The sequence below is a fragment of the Cataglyphis hispanica genome, chromosome 23, assembly GCF_021464435.1.
Source record: "Cataglyphis hispanica isolate Lineage 1 chromosome 23, ULB_Chis1_1.0, whole genome shotgun sequence".
In the NCBI taxonomy this organism is placed as follows: Eukaryota; Metazoa; Arthropoda; class Insecta; order Hymenoptera; family Formicidae; genus Cataglyphis; species Cataglyphis hispanica.
In genome coordinates this window covers 3,998,759-4,014,899 of record NC_065976.1, presented here as the reverse complement: position 1 = coordinate 4,014,899, position 16,141 = coordinate 3,998,759, and the positions used below count along the sequence as shown (strand labels likewise).

Sequence of the window (16,141 nt, the reverse complement as noted above, 5' to 3'; positions counted from 1 at the left end):
CTTCAGTTTCAGACGTAAGAATTTATAATACATTTAAATAATATTTACTCAATATTATTTAATATTTACTGGCGTATCTATATTTTTCTTCAAATTATTTTTTGCTTTAAATTCTCGTTAAGTAATAAATAAAATCGTTAATTAATTAATAAAAACCAAAGAAATTAATTTAACTGGAGTTTGATCGAAGCGACCTTTAATCTCGAATCAGCGCACGCGACAAAATTACGTGACTAATATTACTAATATCTAAAGAAAATGTTTTGCGATAAATCATTTACGAGGAATAGACAATGATCAATGACGAATGCGCGTTTGTTTCGCGAAAAATGAATGTCAATAATTGACACATTAATGCCAACGTGTTAATAAAATGCAATAATCGATCTCGGTTGTGATTAACGGGAAAAATCCGACACGCGGTATTTTCAACGAATCATGATCTTAAATAAATGTATCGATAACCTTATTTGCTTTACGATTCCGCGGAAAATACGTCGTCTTGCAATGCGGAAATGTTTAGTAAGATTGTAGGCTAACTAGATTGACATCATTATGATAAATCCTTCTATGGGAAATTGAAAGGCTGTTTGTTTCTGTTTTACTTCGATAGTGCCATATTTCAAGAAAAAGTATCGATATGTCTCGTATAAGAGCGCATATATCATATATGTACAGTGTATTATATTTCTCATTCTTTTATAGCAAAATATTTTTTTATAGAGCGTAAAATATTTTTTTCGTATATTTTTAACATATTATTTATTATATATAAATATTTATTATTTTTTATATATTTTTTATAGAACAGAAAGAGCGCTGATTTTGTTGAATTAATCTTATTGTTAGATTAACACATATAAAATATAAAATTTTTGATATTAAATATATTTTTAATACTTAAATAAATAAATATATATATATATATATATATATATATATATATTTTACTTATAAAAATTTTCTATTAATTTTCTATTTAATAAAAATTTAATAGAAAATTAATAGAAAATTTTTTTAATAGAAAATTACCTATATAATAAATAATATTTCGCAAAAGAGAATATTTCATTATTTTTCTAGTTGTATTTGTAATTTAATTTATAAAAAATCAGAGTGCTATATATCCTATCGCACATTGTGAATTCAGTGTTAAGGAATCTTGAATTAATTTTGACAATGAGATATATATACATATAAAAATAAATATAAAAATATAAAAAATATATGCTTTCTTGATTATATATATATATATATTTTTTTTTTAATTTTTTGAGAAGTAGCATTTATTTTATCTCAGTATATTTCAACAACAATATATATAATTGGTAGTATATTATACTCACTTAGTAACAATATCAGTTTTTTTTTTACTTCGGATTACTCAACGACGATTATTAAAAATGTAACGGACATATACAGAGAAAATTCAGTTTACATATGTGTGAATTATACAATAAATATATGAAGCTCGTCAAAAAAACCTGTTCGATCCAGTTAACTTGTATCAATCGTACAATGTATATATATAAAATAATTTTTATACGTGCGATTAAATCTTAATGAATAGTGCTATCTTTACTACTCGAGACAATAAACAATGTTCGTAGAAACACTGCAGTGCTTTTTTCAATTAATCCTTAAATTATTCAATATAAATGCATATATTTGCGAGAAATAGTCTATAACTCATGGTATATCGCGTTAGAAAATACGAAAAGTACAATGTACCTGCAGTTTTGGCAAGAGTAAAGCTAAAACGAGTAGTAAAGAAGACTCGGATTTTTCGGCAAATAAATTTCGAACCGGGAAAACAATGATTGACGCGTTATTGCTTCTTATAGTAGCCTTATAAATTATCAACATTATCTTTTAGAAAAACAAATATGTACACATTTATATTAAACTTATTATATCCTACATGCTATACAAATATTTTATATATATATATAATTATAAAAAATAAACGCGATGATTATAAATCTATATATAAAATGGATACTATATGATCCGATTAAATGCGTTTGCTGTTGCTTATCACCTATACATTGTTTAATTGTTCGTTTAAGTTATATATATATATATATATATATATATATATATATATATATATATATAATGATAAACATATCATTTATAAATATACATATATATGTATATGTGTATATAATATATACATTCATATACATACGTATACAGTACGTCGCGTTCTTTTTTTCTTATACACCCCAATCCTGAGATCTAGAAATATAATCTAGTATTTACCTTTCCTTTTTTTGTCGCAGTACATCTTGCTAGACAATCTCTACAATCTCTCATTTACTTTACAAGTAAAAAAATATATATGTTGTTCTCTTTCATAAATATCGAAAAAAGACAGGAAGAACGAAGAAGAAATTTTTTATTAAATTTCTTCTCCATTATAATTTTGCTCCGTTCATCGCTCGAAAAAGAGAAGATTGATTAAGTAATTATAATAATAATAAATTTGTTAATATTGATCTCCCATCACACACTGTACCTCAAAACAAAATGGCTGATAAGTGCATTTACTTCTTTGGTTGTACGAGTCCTTAATTTTAATTACTGACATACATGTACATTTCATATAAGTGGTAATAAATATTTAGGAAAAAGAGAAAATAAGATAATGATAGAATAAAATCTTGATAGTAATTCAAAACAATAGAATCAGATAAAAATAATTAAATAATTGTTAATTCTTTTTTGTATACTTTTTGCCAAAAAGCGTAATATCATCATCAAGGCCACAATTAAGTCACTATATAAAAAAAGTTCACAAAATGGTATTTATGATAGGAGTCTAAGTTTTAAAAGTCTATGTTTGAAACATTGTTGAGAAGAGCAGATAATAAATTTATATATATATATATATATATATATATATATATATATATATATATATAGATATAATTGCCAGTCTACAATATCACCTCGACAGCATATGGATATACAACTGTCCCTTGTGTTATGTTTCTATATAACATATCATATTCTGAGATTCTTTATATCAATGCTACTTGCATTAATAAATAGATAGTACTTGCAATTTTATACTCTTGACACTTTACACACTCTATGCCATTTTACATACATCTCTATATGCTAGTATAAATCATTCATGATTTATACTATATTCACATTTTTGTATAAATTAATAATTTTTCTTTAAAAAAAAAATTACAGCAGTCTACGCTTAAAAGCGTTTCCGAGTAAATGCATTCTGAAAGGATTACTCTCTCCGTAAAATAAACTTTATTGTTCTTATAAGATATTAACTTATTTCATACAATTCGCGAGAGATGTAAAAACACGTCTAAAAGCGCTTAAGAGTATCTATTTTTGGATGAACAGCAGTTCAATGAAATGGAAAATCGAACTTTCTGACGTTTTTTGGAGGGCACACCCCTCTCGGGTAATTTCGATAAATGCTTGCCCTCATCGTTCGGTCGAATACTTATTTGGTCGATTGTGAGATTACTCTATAATGAATTTCAATGTACGTTTATAATCACTTTTGAAGGCTGTGATATTTGCTTAATAATTTTCATTAAATATGGAACACACGTGTAACAAGGCACAATACTTTCAAAGCTATCACACATGTTAGGATGAATTACATTTACTCTGCAATTAGAGCAATAAAAAAAAAACTAGGTTAGCACCAGCCTAATTTTGTTAGGATGAGCAAGTACGATTGTCCTTATATTAAAACTTTTGCAAGCTGCGTAATGATAGCTGCAAGAAAAAAAGTCATCTGTGTGTTCCTTATCAAATATCATTTCTCTCACTAGAGAATATTTAAGACATTTATCTGCATGCACAATAATTAAAGAAATTTTTTTATCGTTGCCGCGCATTACTTATCTTTGAAAGTCATCATTTGGTGTTATTAAATTTAGCTTAGTGCTATTTTTAAACAAAATCAAGTAGACATTTTCGTTCATGACAAAATTTACATTAAGTCCATGACTACATCACTGAAAACAAGTAAAAATATCACACAATATATTAATTGTAAAAATGAGAGTAATAGTATAATTTTCACAAATAATATGCCTCTCGTATTTTATTTCTATCGATTTAGGAATTGCATAAGACTTTGTAAGAATTTATGCGATATAATATATCCTTCTCATTGATATATCGATATCAAACATATTACTATTTTCATTATAATATCGAATTATTACAGCAATTGGAATTATCTATCCGAGATTCTTTTTTTCTTGTATTGTCTTCGATTTTTTTTTTCCACTTAGCATAGTACCTAATGTTATATACCCTGAAGCTCTCTGTCTTCCAGATCATCAAAAAAATTCTATGTAATACTAATGTTAGCATTAGTATCATCAAAAGAAGGGAAAAAATGTCGTTAAGTTAAAATTAATATGTTATTATCAAAAGGTTAATTGTCTATATATTCATATCGTAGAGATGCGGAGGAGCACCTACCACTGAAGGCATTTGGCAGCCACGTCGTACTAACAGACGAACAGATGGTCCACCGTTACGTATAATTTCAATCGCTTCTGTATGCGTCATGTTTTTGGTATTAATACCGTTTATCTCGATTATCTGATCTCCAACCTAAAAGTAATATATAGATTTGCTTATAATATATTTATAGCTTATATTTATAATCTTTTGATATAATGGAATTACTTACTCTAAGCCGATTGTCAATAGACGCTGGTCCATTCTCAGCGATCTGTAAGACAAATAACGGCATGTTTTGAAACTCGCGACCACCTCGTATGCTGAAGCCAAAACCTCGGGTACCCCGAGTAAGTTCTACAGCATGATACTGGCCCCCATCTCCGTCTCCTGTAAGTTCATCCTGCAAAAAAAAATTAAATAATCTATGATTATTCACTCTATTATAATGGTAAATAAAAAAATATTATTTTTTCATATTTGTATATTTTGCTAAATTACAAAGTCAAGACAGCTTACCTTTTGAGAAAGAGATGTATTGCTACAGCAATCATCAAGCGGATATCCAATCGTCAATGTAACAGAATAACCAGAATCTTTGATTAAATTGACAATGTCCTTATGGCAAACATTCGTAATATCGATGTGATTGACAGCGAGAATATGATCTCCGACGTTTAATCTCCCGCATCTTTCAGCGGGCGAGCCTTCAATTATCCTGCCAATCGTGGAGCCGGCTTTATTAACGGACGAGATTATCACAAAACCGAATCCTTCATTCTCCATTCGAGTGACGGTAACATCATATGGATACTGAAGATTCATCTGCCGACTGTAAGAGGATTGAAGATTTTCTTGAAGATGTTCCTGCGTATTGATTCGACGTCGTATTCCTAGAGTTACTCGTCCGTTTTGCGCCGCTGCTATCATTAACTGCACCACGTGATGATGAGAAGAATTCATGACGCTTTCCCCGTCGACGGACATGATTAGATCGCCAGTATTGAGTCTGCTATCAAGATCGGCCGCTCCACCGGGAACTATATGACCCACCGAAACCTGCTGGCCGTGATATTTTTAACGTTTCTGCTTTCATTAGTGCTGTGATGGCTTTTGCAATGCATGAAAATAAGATCTTTAAAAATATCATAAGGATTAATATGGATCATTAAAAAACCAACCTGAGATCCTTCTTCTGTACCACCCACTATTCTGAATCCAAATCCAGTATCTTGTCTGACTAAAGTTACTAGAGTTTCTATCCATTCTATATCAGGAACCATTGGACAGACCAATTCGCTTGGGTATTGAGGATACCTATAATTAATATCATGAATAAAATGAATTTAATATAATATATAATAATAAATATTTATTTATTTTTATGTATGTAGTTTTTGGAATATATTTAACGATCTTCAAACATATATTTTACCTATCTAAATGATTATAATACGAATGATGAAACAATATACGTACCGAGGTATAGAACTGGAATGTGGCTGTTCGTGTTCAAAACTGGTTGTTTCTTTTCTCTTATCCCAGATTTCACCGGTATCAACGTTTTGCTCCTGTCCAATGGAATACATACTATAATCCTCGTTATATTGGGAATGCGATTGAACAGGATAAACATCCTTGTAATAATCGGAATGCAAATATCCATTTTGCTTGAGCATATTGTCGTGATGCGAGATGTCGATGGAATATACATCATTGTTGATATTCAATTTATCATTTGCAATCCAGTCGCGTTTCGACACATTCCTAACGGAATCGTCGTCGAGATTCATCACCGTGAAATTGTCTGTCAAGTTGGCCGTGATGTTGGCTTTGTACGGATCCGAGTAATACATTCCGTGTGAATAATCAGCATATTTATAATGATTATCTAGCGGATTCAATTCGTTCTCTCCCTGCTCGTCATTCCAGTTCGATCTGCTCGCGCTAGTTGGAGATTTAGGATGAGTCCTGGTGTCGATCAAGGGCGTTTTTGGTCTACTAGGTATTATCGTCTTTGATTGAGTGCTATAAATATCTGCGGTGGGCGTCTTACTTCTGAAAAAGTCTTGCATATTCTTCTCTTTCTTCTCTTTCGTCGACTTTGTTGTCGTTCGTTGAACGTGTATCAAAGCCTCCTCGTTGCGGGGGCAATTCTTCAATACTTGCACTACTTCCGAGTGGCACATATTTCTGACATTGATCTCATTTATATTAACCAGTATATCGCCCTCCATTAAATTCTTGCAACGTTGACGATCCAAGATCTTCTTGACTTTCTGACCGTGGGCAGAATCTGCTATCGTAAATCCAAATCCCATAGCTCCCTTCACGATAGCAATGCTGAGAAATTCCGGCTTGGAAGACACCGGCGAGTTTTTACAGTCGTTCAAATCGCTGCTCTCTGATAGCAGAATGTCTGTGCTGTTCGGTCTCTTAATCGTGTTGATTTTATCCGAAATGCAGAGATCGGGCATCGAATTAACCGACGTTGTGGCAAGATTCTCGCCGTTTTGAAGATTGTGCACTGGCAAGAATGTGGAATCCAGAAAATTGAAACGTCCATTATCTTGAAGAGACGAGTTTAGATCCATGTACATCGCGGGATCTTCTGTTAAAAGAAAAGATCAGAGTTAATAGTATTTAATTCTTCGATGAAAAAAATTTATTAATTATTCTTAGCTCTTGCTTTACCTGGCGCATTGACGGCGATCGTTGTTACCACTTCCGTATTAGGATCGTTGGGGTCGAAAGGCAACGGATAACCTCGACACACTTCCAAACTTACTGTTTCGCCGCTACCGATAGACTTGAATACATTCACCATTTCGTTATGGGTAAATCCTAGCACGCAGGTGTCATTAACATATACTAACACGTCTCCTGAAATAATAAATACAATTGTGAAGACAGAAGCACGGAAGCGGAAGTGAATCACGCGCTTGAGAATTTTAGCGGTATCTAGAAAAAAAATTACCGGTTTGTAGTTTCCCATCCAACCATGCTGGACCGTTTGGCACGACGCTTTTAATTTGCAGAAATTCTTCCACGGTGTCATCACCACCGACAATGGTAAATCCCAAGCCCCGTGAACTCTTTATCAAGGCAGTACGTATCCTCTGACCTTTGAGTTTGTCGGGATTTCTGGTGAAGTTGGGACTCTTCCTCTCGAGCATGTTCTGTTGCGCTCTCTTCGCTTGCAAGACCGGATTTTCGTATTGTGTTCTACGATTTACGTGATCGATAAAATATGTACCGTAAAGAGTGTCGTCGATTTTTTCCCAACCGTAGGGTAATTCGTCATCGAGACATTCTTCCAAAGATCTCTTTTGAAATTTCGACAGACGTGGATCTAGCCAATGAGATGTGCCCGTGTTGTGGCTGTGATATAATTTATAAAAATATTTTTATATTTTAATCGGGACAAAAATAAATAAATAATAAAAATAAAAGACAATATTAATATTTAAAAAAATTATATTGCGTACACATGAGCATGTTTTTGTACTATATATATATATATATATATATATATATATTAATATATATTAATGGGATATATCTGTAATTCTTATAAATATTAATACAATTAATATACACAAAATAAGAAGAGTTTATCAAGATTATTCATAAGAATTACTTATTTTTTTATTCTTCTTATTATCTATATAATATAAAGTATACAATAGCAATATATGTATATAAATATGTATACATACTCTATAAAATAAACTTCTCCTGTGTCCGTGTACGCCTTCTCCCAATTAGTTGGTAACGGACCTAATTGATCCTCGTTGGCTGGAGTACGATTTCGAATGGTTTGTTCTTGGTCGGAGGTTCCTGTACTTTGTTCCGATCCCGTATTATACAAATACGTCGGTGGAATTCTTGCTCCCTCGTTTTCACCGATCATCAATATTTCTTTATCAAGACTCTCCCCTTTAACATGAAGTATTTTCACGTGAAAAATTTCGCAACTTTTTGTTACTTCAGTACTTCGAAAATGATTACTGTACCATCATTAGGATTGTCGATAGACGCTGCGTCGTCAGTTTTGCTAGCCATCTCGAAGCCTTCACGTTTGTCTTACAATCCTGAATAAAAATTTACGATGCATGAATATTTAAATATTGATGGAGAAATACATTAATATTTCAAGCACAGAAAATTTATTTCAAGATTAATAAATTTATGAAAAGATTCAAATATCAAATGCATTATTCAAACTCGGATCAATATTTGTTGAAGTTGTTGAAAAAGAAAAATACATTTTCGATCAATAAATCTACGCTGTCATGTTCTCCACGCAATAATCGCGCTCTTATATACACAGGGTGTTTTAAAAGTAGAGATCAATCGCTTGATGATCGCTCGAGTTTTGTATTTATTTATTTTATTAATTTTTTTCTATTTACTTATTTTTTTTATTTTACTTGTATTTTTTTTATCGTGGTCTTTTTTTATCTTAGATAGTGCTAAAGCAGCCCACAACTTACATTACATTATAAAATTCATAAAAAAGATCTCTTCTTTCAATTTTAATAAAAAAATTCAAAGCAATTTAAAAGTTCAACATAAAAATGACAATAACTAGAAAACAATGCATTTCCGGATCTATATGCATACCAACTTTTTTTTTTTGGATCAATCTCACATTACTCAGGATTTAAGAAAAACAATAAAAAACAATACAAATAAAATAAAAAATAAATAAATACAAAAAAATAAATAAAATAAATACAAAACCCGAGCGATCGACCTCCACTTTTGAGACACCCTGTACATTATACAAAAAAACACACGTAACAATCGTCCAACGCGTCGCGTAATTAAGAAGAATCTCGTCATTACGAGGCACAACAGCCGTGCCGTGCATGCATGTATCATACACCCATGATATATCACGTTGCGCGCGTCACGGACTTGCGATCTCGCTCGCCGGTGTTGTAGCTCTGACAGCTTAGAATGAAAAGACGCGAGAACACAAAAATGAAACGACTTAATTCAGGACCGCGTCTGTTTTCTCTCTAACAATAAGTCGCGTCTTCAATAATGTAGCCTGTCCCTGCACACGTTTTGTTCCGCTCGCCGCATATTAAAATGAGAGATAGCCAGTGCATCCAGATTTCAGAGTTGCAGCGGAGAAAGAAAGACAGAAGAATGCGAAAGATACGATCGAAACGAACGGATCTTTCTTTGAAACCCGAACCTCCCCCCCCCATCCTGCTCTTGTTTCGACAAATTTTTTAATCGCTTGCAATCTCGTTGAACGACGAGAGACTCGAGAGAGACGGACAGGTGTCCGCGAGCGCAATTACATAAAGCGAGGTAAGAGGAACGCCAGTGCGAGAGATCGCGGAGGTGAGAGAGGAGCTGAAAAAGAGAGAGAGAGAGAGAGGGGGGGGAGGAGAGGGAGAGAAAGAGAGAGGGTAAAACGCGCACGGCGCGGACGGGCCGCACGAACGTTGAATGCATTCTTACGAATGCATTCACCCGTGCGCGGCGCGCGCGACCGTTTACATATGACTCGCGTCATTAGGTCCATTCGTCTCGGAGTCTGGAGTACTTTCCTAGAGTACTTTCTACAATTTCATGCGAAGGAGCAGGGAAGGGAAAGAAACGAGGCGTACGCGAGACGAGGATCTAATCGGAACGCTCGTCCGGTATTCGTTTCAGCTGTCTTCTCCTGCGCTTCCTGCATTTAAGTGAGCGCGTGGCTTCGCAGGTTTCAGAGAGAGAGAGAGAGAGAGAGAGAACGGAGCTGCAGAGAAAAAAGGCTTGTCGGATGCAGCTTTCTAGCCGTACGTAACGTAAATAATGCTATGCGGGAGGCGGCTTCACATCGCTCTTTCTCTCTCTCTTTCTTGTTTTCTCTTCCTCATGGTACTCCCGCATCGACGTGGCCAGGCACATGCACAATCCGAACGATGGAAACAATGGCACGCGATCTCGCGTTTTTTCCTCCCGATTCGCATTCAAGATGCTCGATCGCATTTTCGTGACCGTTATTATAGGCTACAAAATGATGCATCGACGGCGGACCGTTGTAAGGGAAAATCTCGAGATACTGGATGTTTGTCATAGAGAGAGATGGAAAGTGAGCAATTCAAGAAGCAGAAAAAGAGAGAGAGAGAGAGAGAGAGAGAGAGAGAGAGAGATGCGCGTATGCATGGCGTGCGCTTTTCCTGCGTTTTCTCTCGCGGCTCTACGACGTAAGGGACGGGATTATTACTCACGTTGCGTTCCTTGCATGATGACGCGTTCGCCAGCACACGTAACCGTCATGATCCCAGTGGCGATGTGGGCAGACAGGCGGGTAATATCCGTCGGCTTTCAATCACTCGCGGATCGCGAAAACTCTCATCGCCCAACGGGGCGATGATAGCGCGGTCGCTCGTGACAGGTAGAGAAAGAGAGAGAGAGAGAGAGAACGCGCGCACACACCACTCGCTCGTACAACATCGACTACATTAGGACCACGGCGCACCGCGCCGCTCGCACAACAGATGTATGTACTGTACGTGCGTACGAGGCATTCGGAGGCAGAGGCATTTAACCGACTGCCACTGCCGTACGTCGCCGCAGCAGCTCACGCGATCGGAGCCACGTGACCGCGTCAGCGCGGGAAATTTGAAATCGGCGCGCAGCATCCGTGCGTAATAGCGTTTTCGAATGAAGCAAGGTTTGATCATTCTTATATTGTGCCCTACGCACAATGGGAAAAATATTAGGAATAGAAATAAATATTAAAAAGAGCAATTTGGAATTATTTTACTTTCGAATAAGAGAATGGAATAGATTAAAACTAATAAATTAAAAATTAGGAATAAAGCCAGCATCTCGTTATCATATTTGATTATAAGTTTATATAAATTTTTTTTTTTATTATTTTAACGTGGAATACACTCTTTGTCCAAGTTTTTATAAACATCTTGTATATTACATTCAATAAAAAAATAAGAGGTTTTGAATTCTGATTAATACAAATAATATATTAATACAAATAATATGAAGTACATCCAATCTGACGCTATTTTGACTTTAAAGCACAAGATTCTTTGCTCTGATTTATTTTATTGATATATTTAATCTAATAATCAAAATATTTCTAGTACCCAGGACGGAATTTGTAATGTGTTATGATGTTATATTAATCATTTTAAAGCGATTAAATTTGCTTCACTCGAAATAATATAGAATAGCGTATAGCGAGTAATATACTTGACTCTATATTAGATTTCTTTACAACGAGAAACGACATAAACATATACATATATTTCGTATTTTCTTCTATTAGAATTAAACTCTTTTTCAAAAAGTCAAATAATGCACTTATAATTGGTATCATTAATGGTTTCTTGGAGTTGTTATTTTCAGCTAGTGGATGTCGTGTCTGAATATTCGTGGAATTTTGTATGGAATTAAGGTAATAATGACGCCAAGTATGCTTTACATCATTTATAAGAAAATTCTTTTAGCTATTCATTCCCAGAAATAATCATCTTAATTACATACATACAAAGAAGTAGTTTGAAACGGCGCACAATTCACGTCTAGAAAAGGACACTTCCAAACATGAAAAAAGATTTTTTTTCATCTATTCATAAGCATTAGCAGACGTAAATATTTTTTCCATAAATTGTGTATGTACAAAAAAAAATAGATTTCATAATTGATTGAAAAATTATCCAGTCTCATTATACAATATAAACATTTGATTCTATTTCTATCACTCTAACATTAAAGCTGAACGAAATTGTAGTCGTCGAGGATCTTGTAGCGGTCCTGCCGATAGTGCACCAGGTCGTCCAGGAAGCGCATGCTGCTCTCGTTGTGGAGTTTCGTCAGCACGGACGGTAGCGGGGCGACGCCCGCGATGCTCGCCAGGTCATCGTAATAGTGACCTTGCTCGGGGCCCATCATGTGAAAGTGTCTCTTCTGCAGGCCCCTCTCGACGCGTCTCGCCGCTTCCTCGGCCTCGGAGCGCAGCATATCCGCTCTCGCGGGAAACTGCCTCTCGCCGTGCCAATGTCGTAGGACGAATCGCACCTTGAAATTGCAAGTAATCGCATTGTCATTATATTTACCGCGCATAGTCACGCCGTGGTCGTCGACCACGCGATCGTGGCTTTCTAGCATTTTTCTGTCGCGTATGCGCGACCGCGTTTCTTCGTCAGCCATCACGCTGAAGAAGGCAATTTTATACGCTCCGAATGACCTGTGCGCTTGGAATGCTATTACACTTAAACGGATTATATGTGACTCTCGTGTATTTCTTTTATTTTCCGATATATATTTTTAAATATCGATTTAAAATATTATAAAGCACATTTCTCACGATATCCAGTGAATATAATATAACAGCGATTAGAGATAAAATTAAAAAGATACCATGACAAAGATGTTATTTAAATGTACTTTAAATTGTAGGTAAAAAGAGATAAGAATATTTTATACCTGCAAATCAAACATACTGAAGGCGCAAACGTAGAACGGAAGACCCACCAGTGCCAGAGTCGGGTTTTCTATGGACACCAGATGCTTCCAAAGGGGTGTGACCATGTTGGAATCCGTCCGAACTCCGCAGGATTCGGCGAGAAAAGGAAAACTATATTTGTATCCTGTCGAAAAGGAAACATGTACTTTAATCATCTCGTTACACGAGAACGAGGCTCATGAGGAAGATTATACCTGTACAATAGAAGACGACATCGACCTGCTCTTTCGTATCGTCTGCAAAAACCGCCTCGTGCTCCGTCAGTTGCACCACGTCAGCTTTCTAAAGAGAGATAACGCGGTCGTTAAGAAGTATCTTCAAGTTTTGTTTGATTTTACTATTTTCTCTCTGAGCTCGCGTGACGCTTTTACCTGTACGACATTCTTGGGGAACACGGTGAGTATCGTCTCGGTCAAGTGATGACTCAGAATTACGCGATTCGCGTTCTTGGATATTTCCAACGCCAAATCCATACCTGGATCGGAGGACAAAGAAACGCATTTTAATTGTAACGCAAGTAACTTTATCGAAGGTATTTTTATCCAATAATTCTATAGATAAAAATCAAATATTTACGCAAGAATATATATATATATATATATATAATTTTATTTATCATTAAAACCTTAATAAAATTAAAACAAAAATTATTAGAAAAAAAATGTTTTATGATTAAAAAAATTTCTTCACGATTATTCTCACATTAATAATTACACGCTAGAGGATTGCAAAGAAAAAAATAAATGCTAAAAAATTTGTATTAAAAAAATAAGCGAACTATTTCGTATTAATGTTGTGTGTACCGGAAGGACCAGCTCCCAAAACGACGACAGTCTTGCCGTCGAAGATCTCGGGGACCCGGTAATCGTGGCTGTGCATCTGCTTGCCTGCGAAAACATCATGACCGGATATCTTCGGGATCCTGGGCTCGAAATAATGACCGTTGCACACCATGATTGCGTCAAACGCCTCGGTCACGATCGCGTCCCTCTGCAAATCCCTGACCTTGACCGACCACTTCCGATCCCCCACGGCCGGTTCCACCAGTTCTACATGATGCAGCAGCTGCGACATAGAATATTTATAACAATATGTATGTAGCAAAATTTAATTTGTTTTATTAATTTGCAAGCTTCGCGAGCATTGCTTTTGATCGACAATTTTATTTTAATAATGTATTTTTGCGTAAATTAATTTTTAATGTGTAATTCGTATTAAATATATATATGTATATATATATATATATATATATATATATATATATTAATACGAATTACACATTAAATATTATTAATTATATTTTAATATATATATATATATATATATATATATATATATATATATATATATATATATATATTAAAATATAATTAATATAGACGCGATTTTTTACGCTGCATGATTAATGCAATTTTATACACTCACCCGAATGTAAGGACGTAGTTTAAAGTGATCGCAATATGCGTTTAGAAAATCCAGTATCTCTGTTCGCGACAGATAGCTCTCGGGTCTTTCCGATATCGGAAAATCCGGATAGCCCATTACTTCTTTCGGCAGATTAGTCCTAACATAAGTGATATAGTAATTTTTAGAAATCAAATCAAATAATCTCTATAATGTATTTAAACATTTATATATAATAAGTATAAAATTTTTATCTAGGATTTACTGCGTTAGGAAGTGAAGATTGATACTAAATCTCTATACAAGATTAAAATACTAATTATGATGGATTTATAATTAAAATTCGCTTTCTGTGCAGGACTGAAAATTGTCTTGAAAGAAAACGAGAGTTGTGCCTGCATTCGTACCTGAGGCTTTTGTACATGCTAGTATGAATCGGTAAACCGTATCTATCGGAACCAGTTTCCTCTCGATAGACCCAAGTCCCGCCGATTTGATCCGTTTTCTCGTAGCATATTACTTGGTCGTCGTAAGTACCGGAAATGCATTGATGAAGCGCAGCGAGTCCTGCGGCTCCGGCACCGATCACAGCAATTTTCATGATCGTTCAAATTTCACAGAACTCAGCGAAAATGATCGATAAACTATTTTGTAAGTTAATAAGGAAGACGATAATAATATTTATTTTATAATAAATCCCTAACAATACACACGTTCAAAAAACGGCCAGAGACCATCCAAAGGATGTTTTAAATTCTCTGCATGACCTCTGGAAATTTTTTAAACGTGTTGTTTTTAGGTATCTTGGACCTGTAACGCTTATATTATCATATCATTCTTGACCAATCGGAAAGCAACTTTTTAATAAAATTAAATTAATGTTGAATATTAATATCTTTTTTTTATTTATATACAGAAAGATCTCCATACTGGCTGAGAATGATAAAAGTTATCTGTTTACTTGCAATTTAGTTCGCGAGAAGCCATTCTTTCAATTATTTTAATTGGAATGAGTATTATTTTGCTAATTGATCGCATGAAAATTGTTACAGTAGTTTAAAAGAGCTGTATAGTTGCGAAAGAGGTCACACTTATATATATAACTATTCCTGTTTGAAATTGTATAATTCAGAATAAACGATTCGTTCATGTAACTTTTTCTTTTTCAAGATCGCAGCTCGGTTGCAGCGACTCAGATTATTTTAGTTTCGCAGAAACTACTGATTAGATTCACAATAAATTATGATAGATTCGATCGAAGATCGAGCATTCAGTCTTTCTTTATCCTAATATAAAAGCATATTCATATATATTTTATTAAATTTAAATCTATCTGCTTAAAACTTTTCACACTTAATTTTTTTATCAAATTGGTTGTAATAACACATTGAATTTACAAGAAATAGATATGTTCTATATCACGTTTGATTAAATGTGATAAGACGAGATAAAGATAAGACGTCACAATGTTGATCAAATTTAAAATAACTTTCGATAAAATACAGTATAATTACACTTTACTCATGCAAACGGGAAAAACACAAAGTACTCGCACCAACGAAATCCAATGGAATGAGTAATGTATGTATCACAACTGAAGCAGAATATAAAATGATCGAATGGAGTTCGTTAAAGTGATCGTATTAAGGGAAGGAGAAATGCAAGGCTAATACCGATAACGAGGTCATCATGTATTCCACGCGTTTACCAAATAAATGCAAAGCTTGACCTTCAACCTTTTTTTTACAAATTTGCTTTACTATCTTGGAGTCATTATCAATA

At 34.3% G+C, this 16,141-nt stretch overlaps 2 protein-coding genes across 6 annotated transcripts; both read right to left on the bottom strand.

Moving 5' to 3' along the window:
- Positions 1 to 2,904: 2,904 nt before the first annotated feature.
- On the bottom strand, positions 2,905 to 11,059 carry LOC126857807 (membrane-associated guanylate kinase, WW and PDZ domain-containing protein 1-like). Of its 3 annotated transcripts, none has more exons than XM_050607561.1 (11): positions 10,695 to 11,059; positions 8,475 to 8,552; positions 8,178 to 8,397; positions 7,436 to 7,839; positions 7,153 to 7,341; positions 5,938 to 7,069; positions 5,640 to 5,775; positions 4,978 to 5,520; positions 4,691 to 4,861; positions 4,477 to 4,611; positions 2,905 to 3,503 (listed from the first exon to the last, which is right to left on the bottom strand). In XM_050607561.1, exons 2-11 carry the CDS (start codon positions 8,521 to 8,523, stop codon positions 3,348 to 3,350), a joined length of 3,135 nt encoding a protein of 1,044 aa, XP_050463518.1. In that variant the 5' UTR covers positions 8,524 to 8,552; positions 10,695 to 11,059; the 3' UTR covers positions 2,905 to 3,347. The 3 variants fall into 3 exon arrangements, with proteins under 3 accessions (XP_050463518.1, XP_050463519.1, XP_050463520.1); XM_050607562.1 differs by having other exon boundaries at positions 4,978 to 5,517; positions 10,695 to 11,058; XM_050607563.1 differs by having other exon boundaries at positions 3,366 to 4,001; positions 10,695 to 11,058.
- An 842-nt stretch (positions 11,060 to 11,901) lies between these two features.
- LOC126857845 (senecionine N-oxygenase-like) lies at positions 11,902 to 16,129 on the bottom strand. Of its 3 annotated transcripts, none has more exons than XM_050607664.1 (8): positions 15,874 to 16,129; positions 14,767 to 15,003; positions 14,381 to 14,519; positions 13,759 to 14,020; positions 13,327 to 13,430; positions 13,150 to 13,237; positions 12,916 to 13,079; positions 11,902 to 12,507 (listed from the first exon to the last, which is right to left on the bottom strand). In XM_050607664.1, exons 2-8 carry the CDS (start codon positions 14,958 to 14,960, stop codon positions 12,199 to 12,201), a joined length of 1,260 nt encoding a protein of 419 aa, XP_050463621.1. In that variant the 5' UTR covers positions 14,961 to 15,003; positions 15,874 to 16,129; the 3' UTR covers positions 11,902 to 12,198. The 3 variants fall into 3 exon arrangements, with proteins under 3 accessions (XP_050463621.1, XP_050463623.1, XP_050463620.1); XM_050607666.1 differs by having other exon boundaries at positions 15,881 to 16,129; XM_050607663.1 differs by having other exon boundaries at positions 15,885 to 16,129.
- Between the last annotated feature and the right edge of the window lie 12 nt (positions 16,130 to 16,141).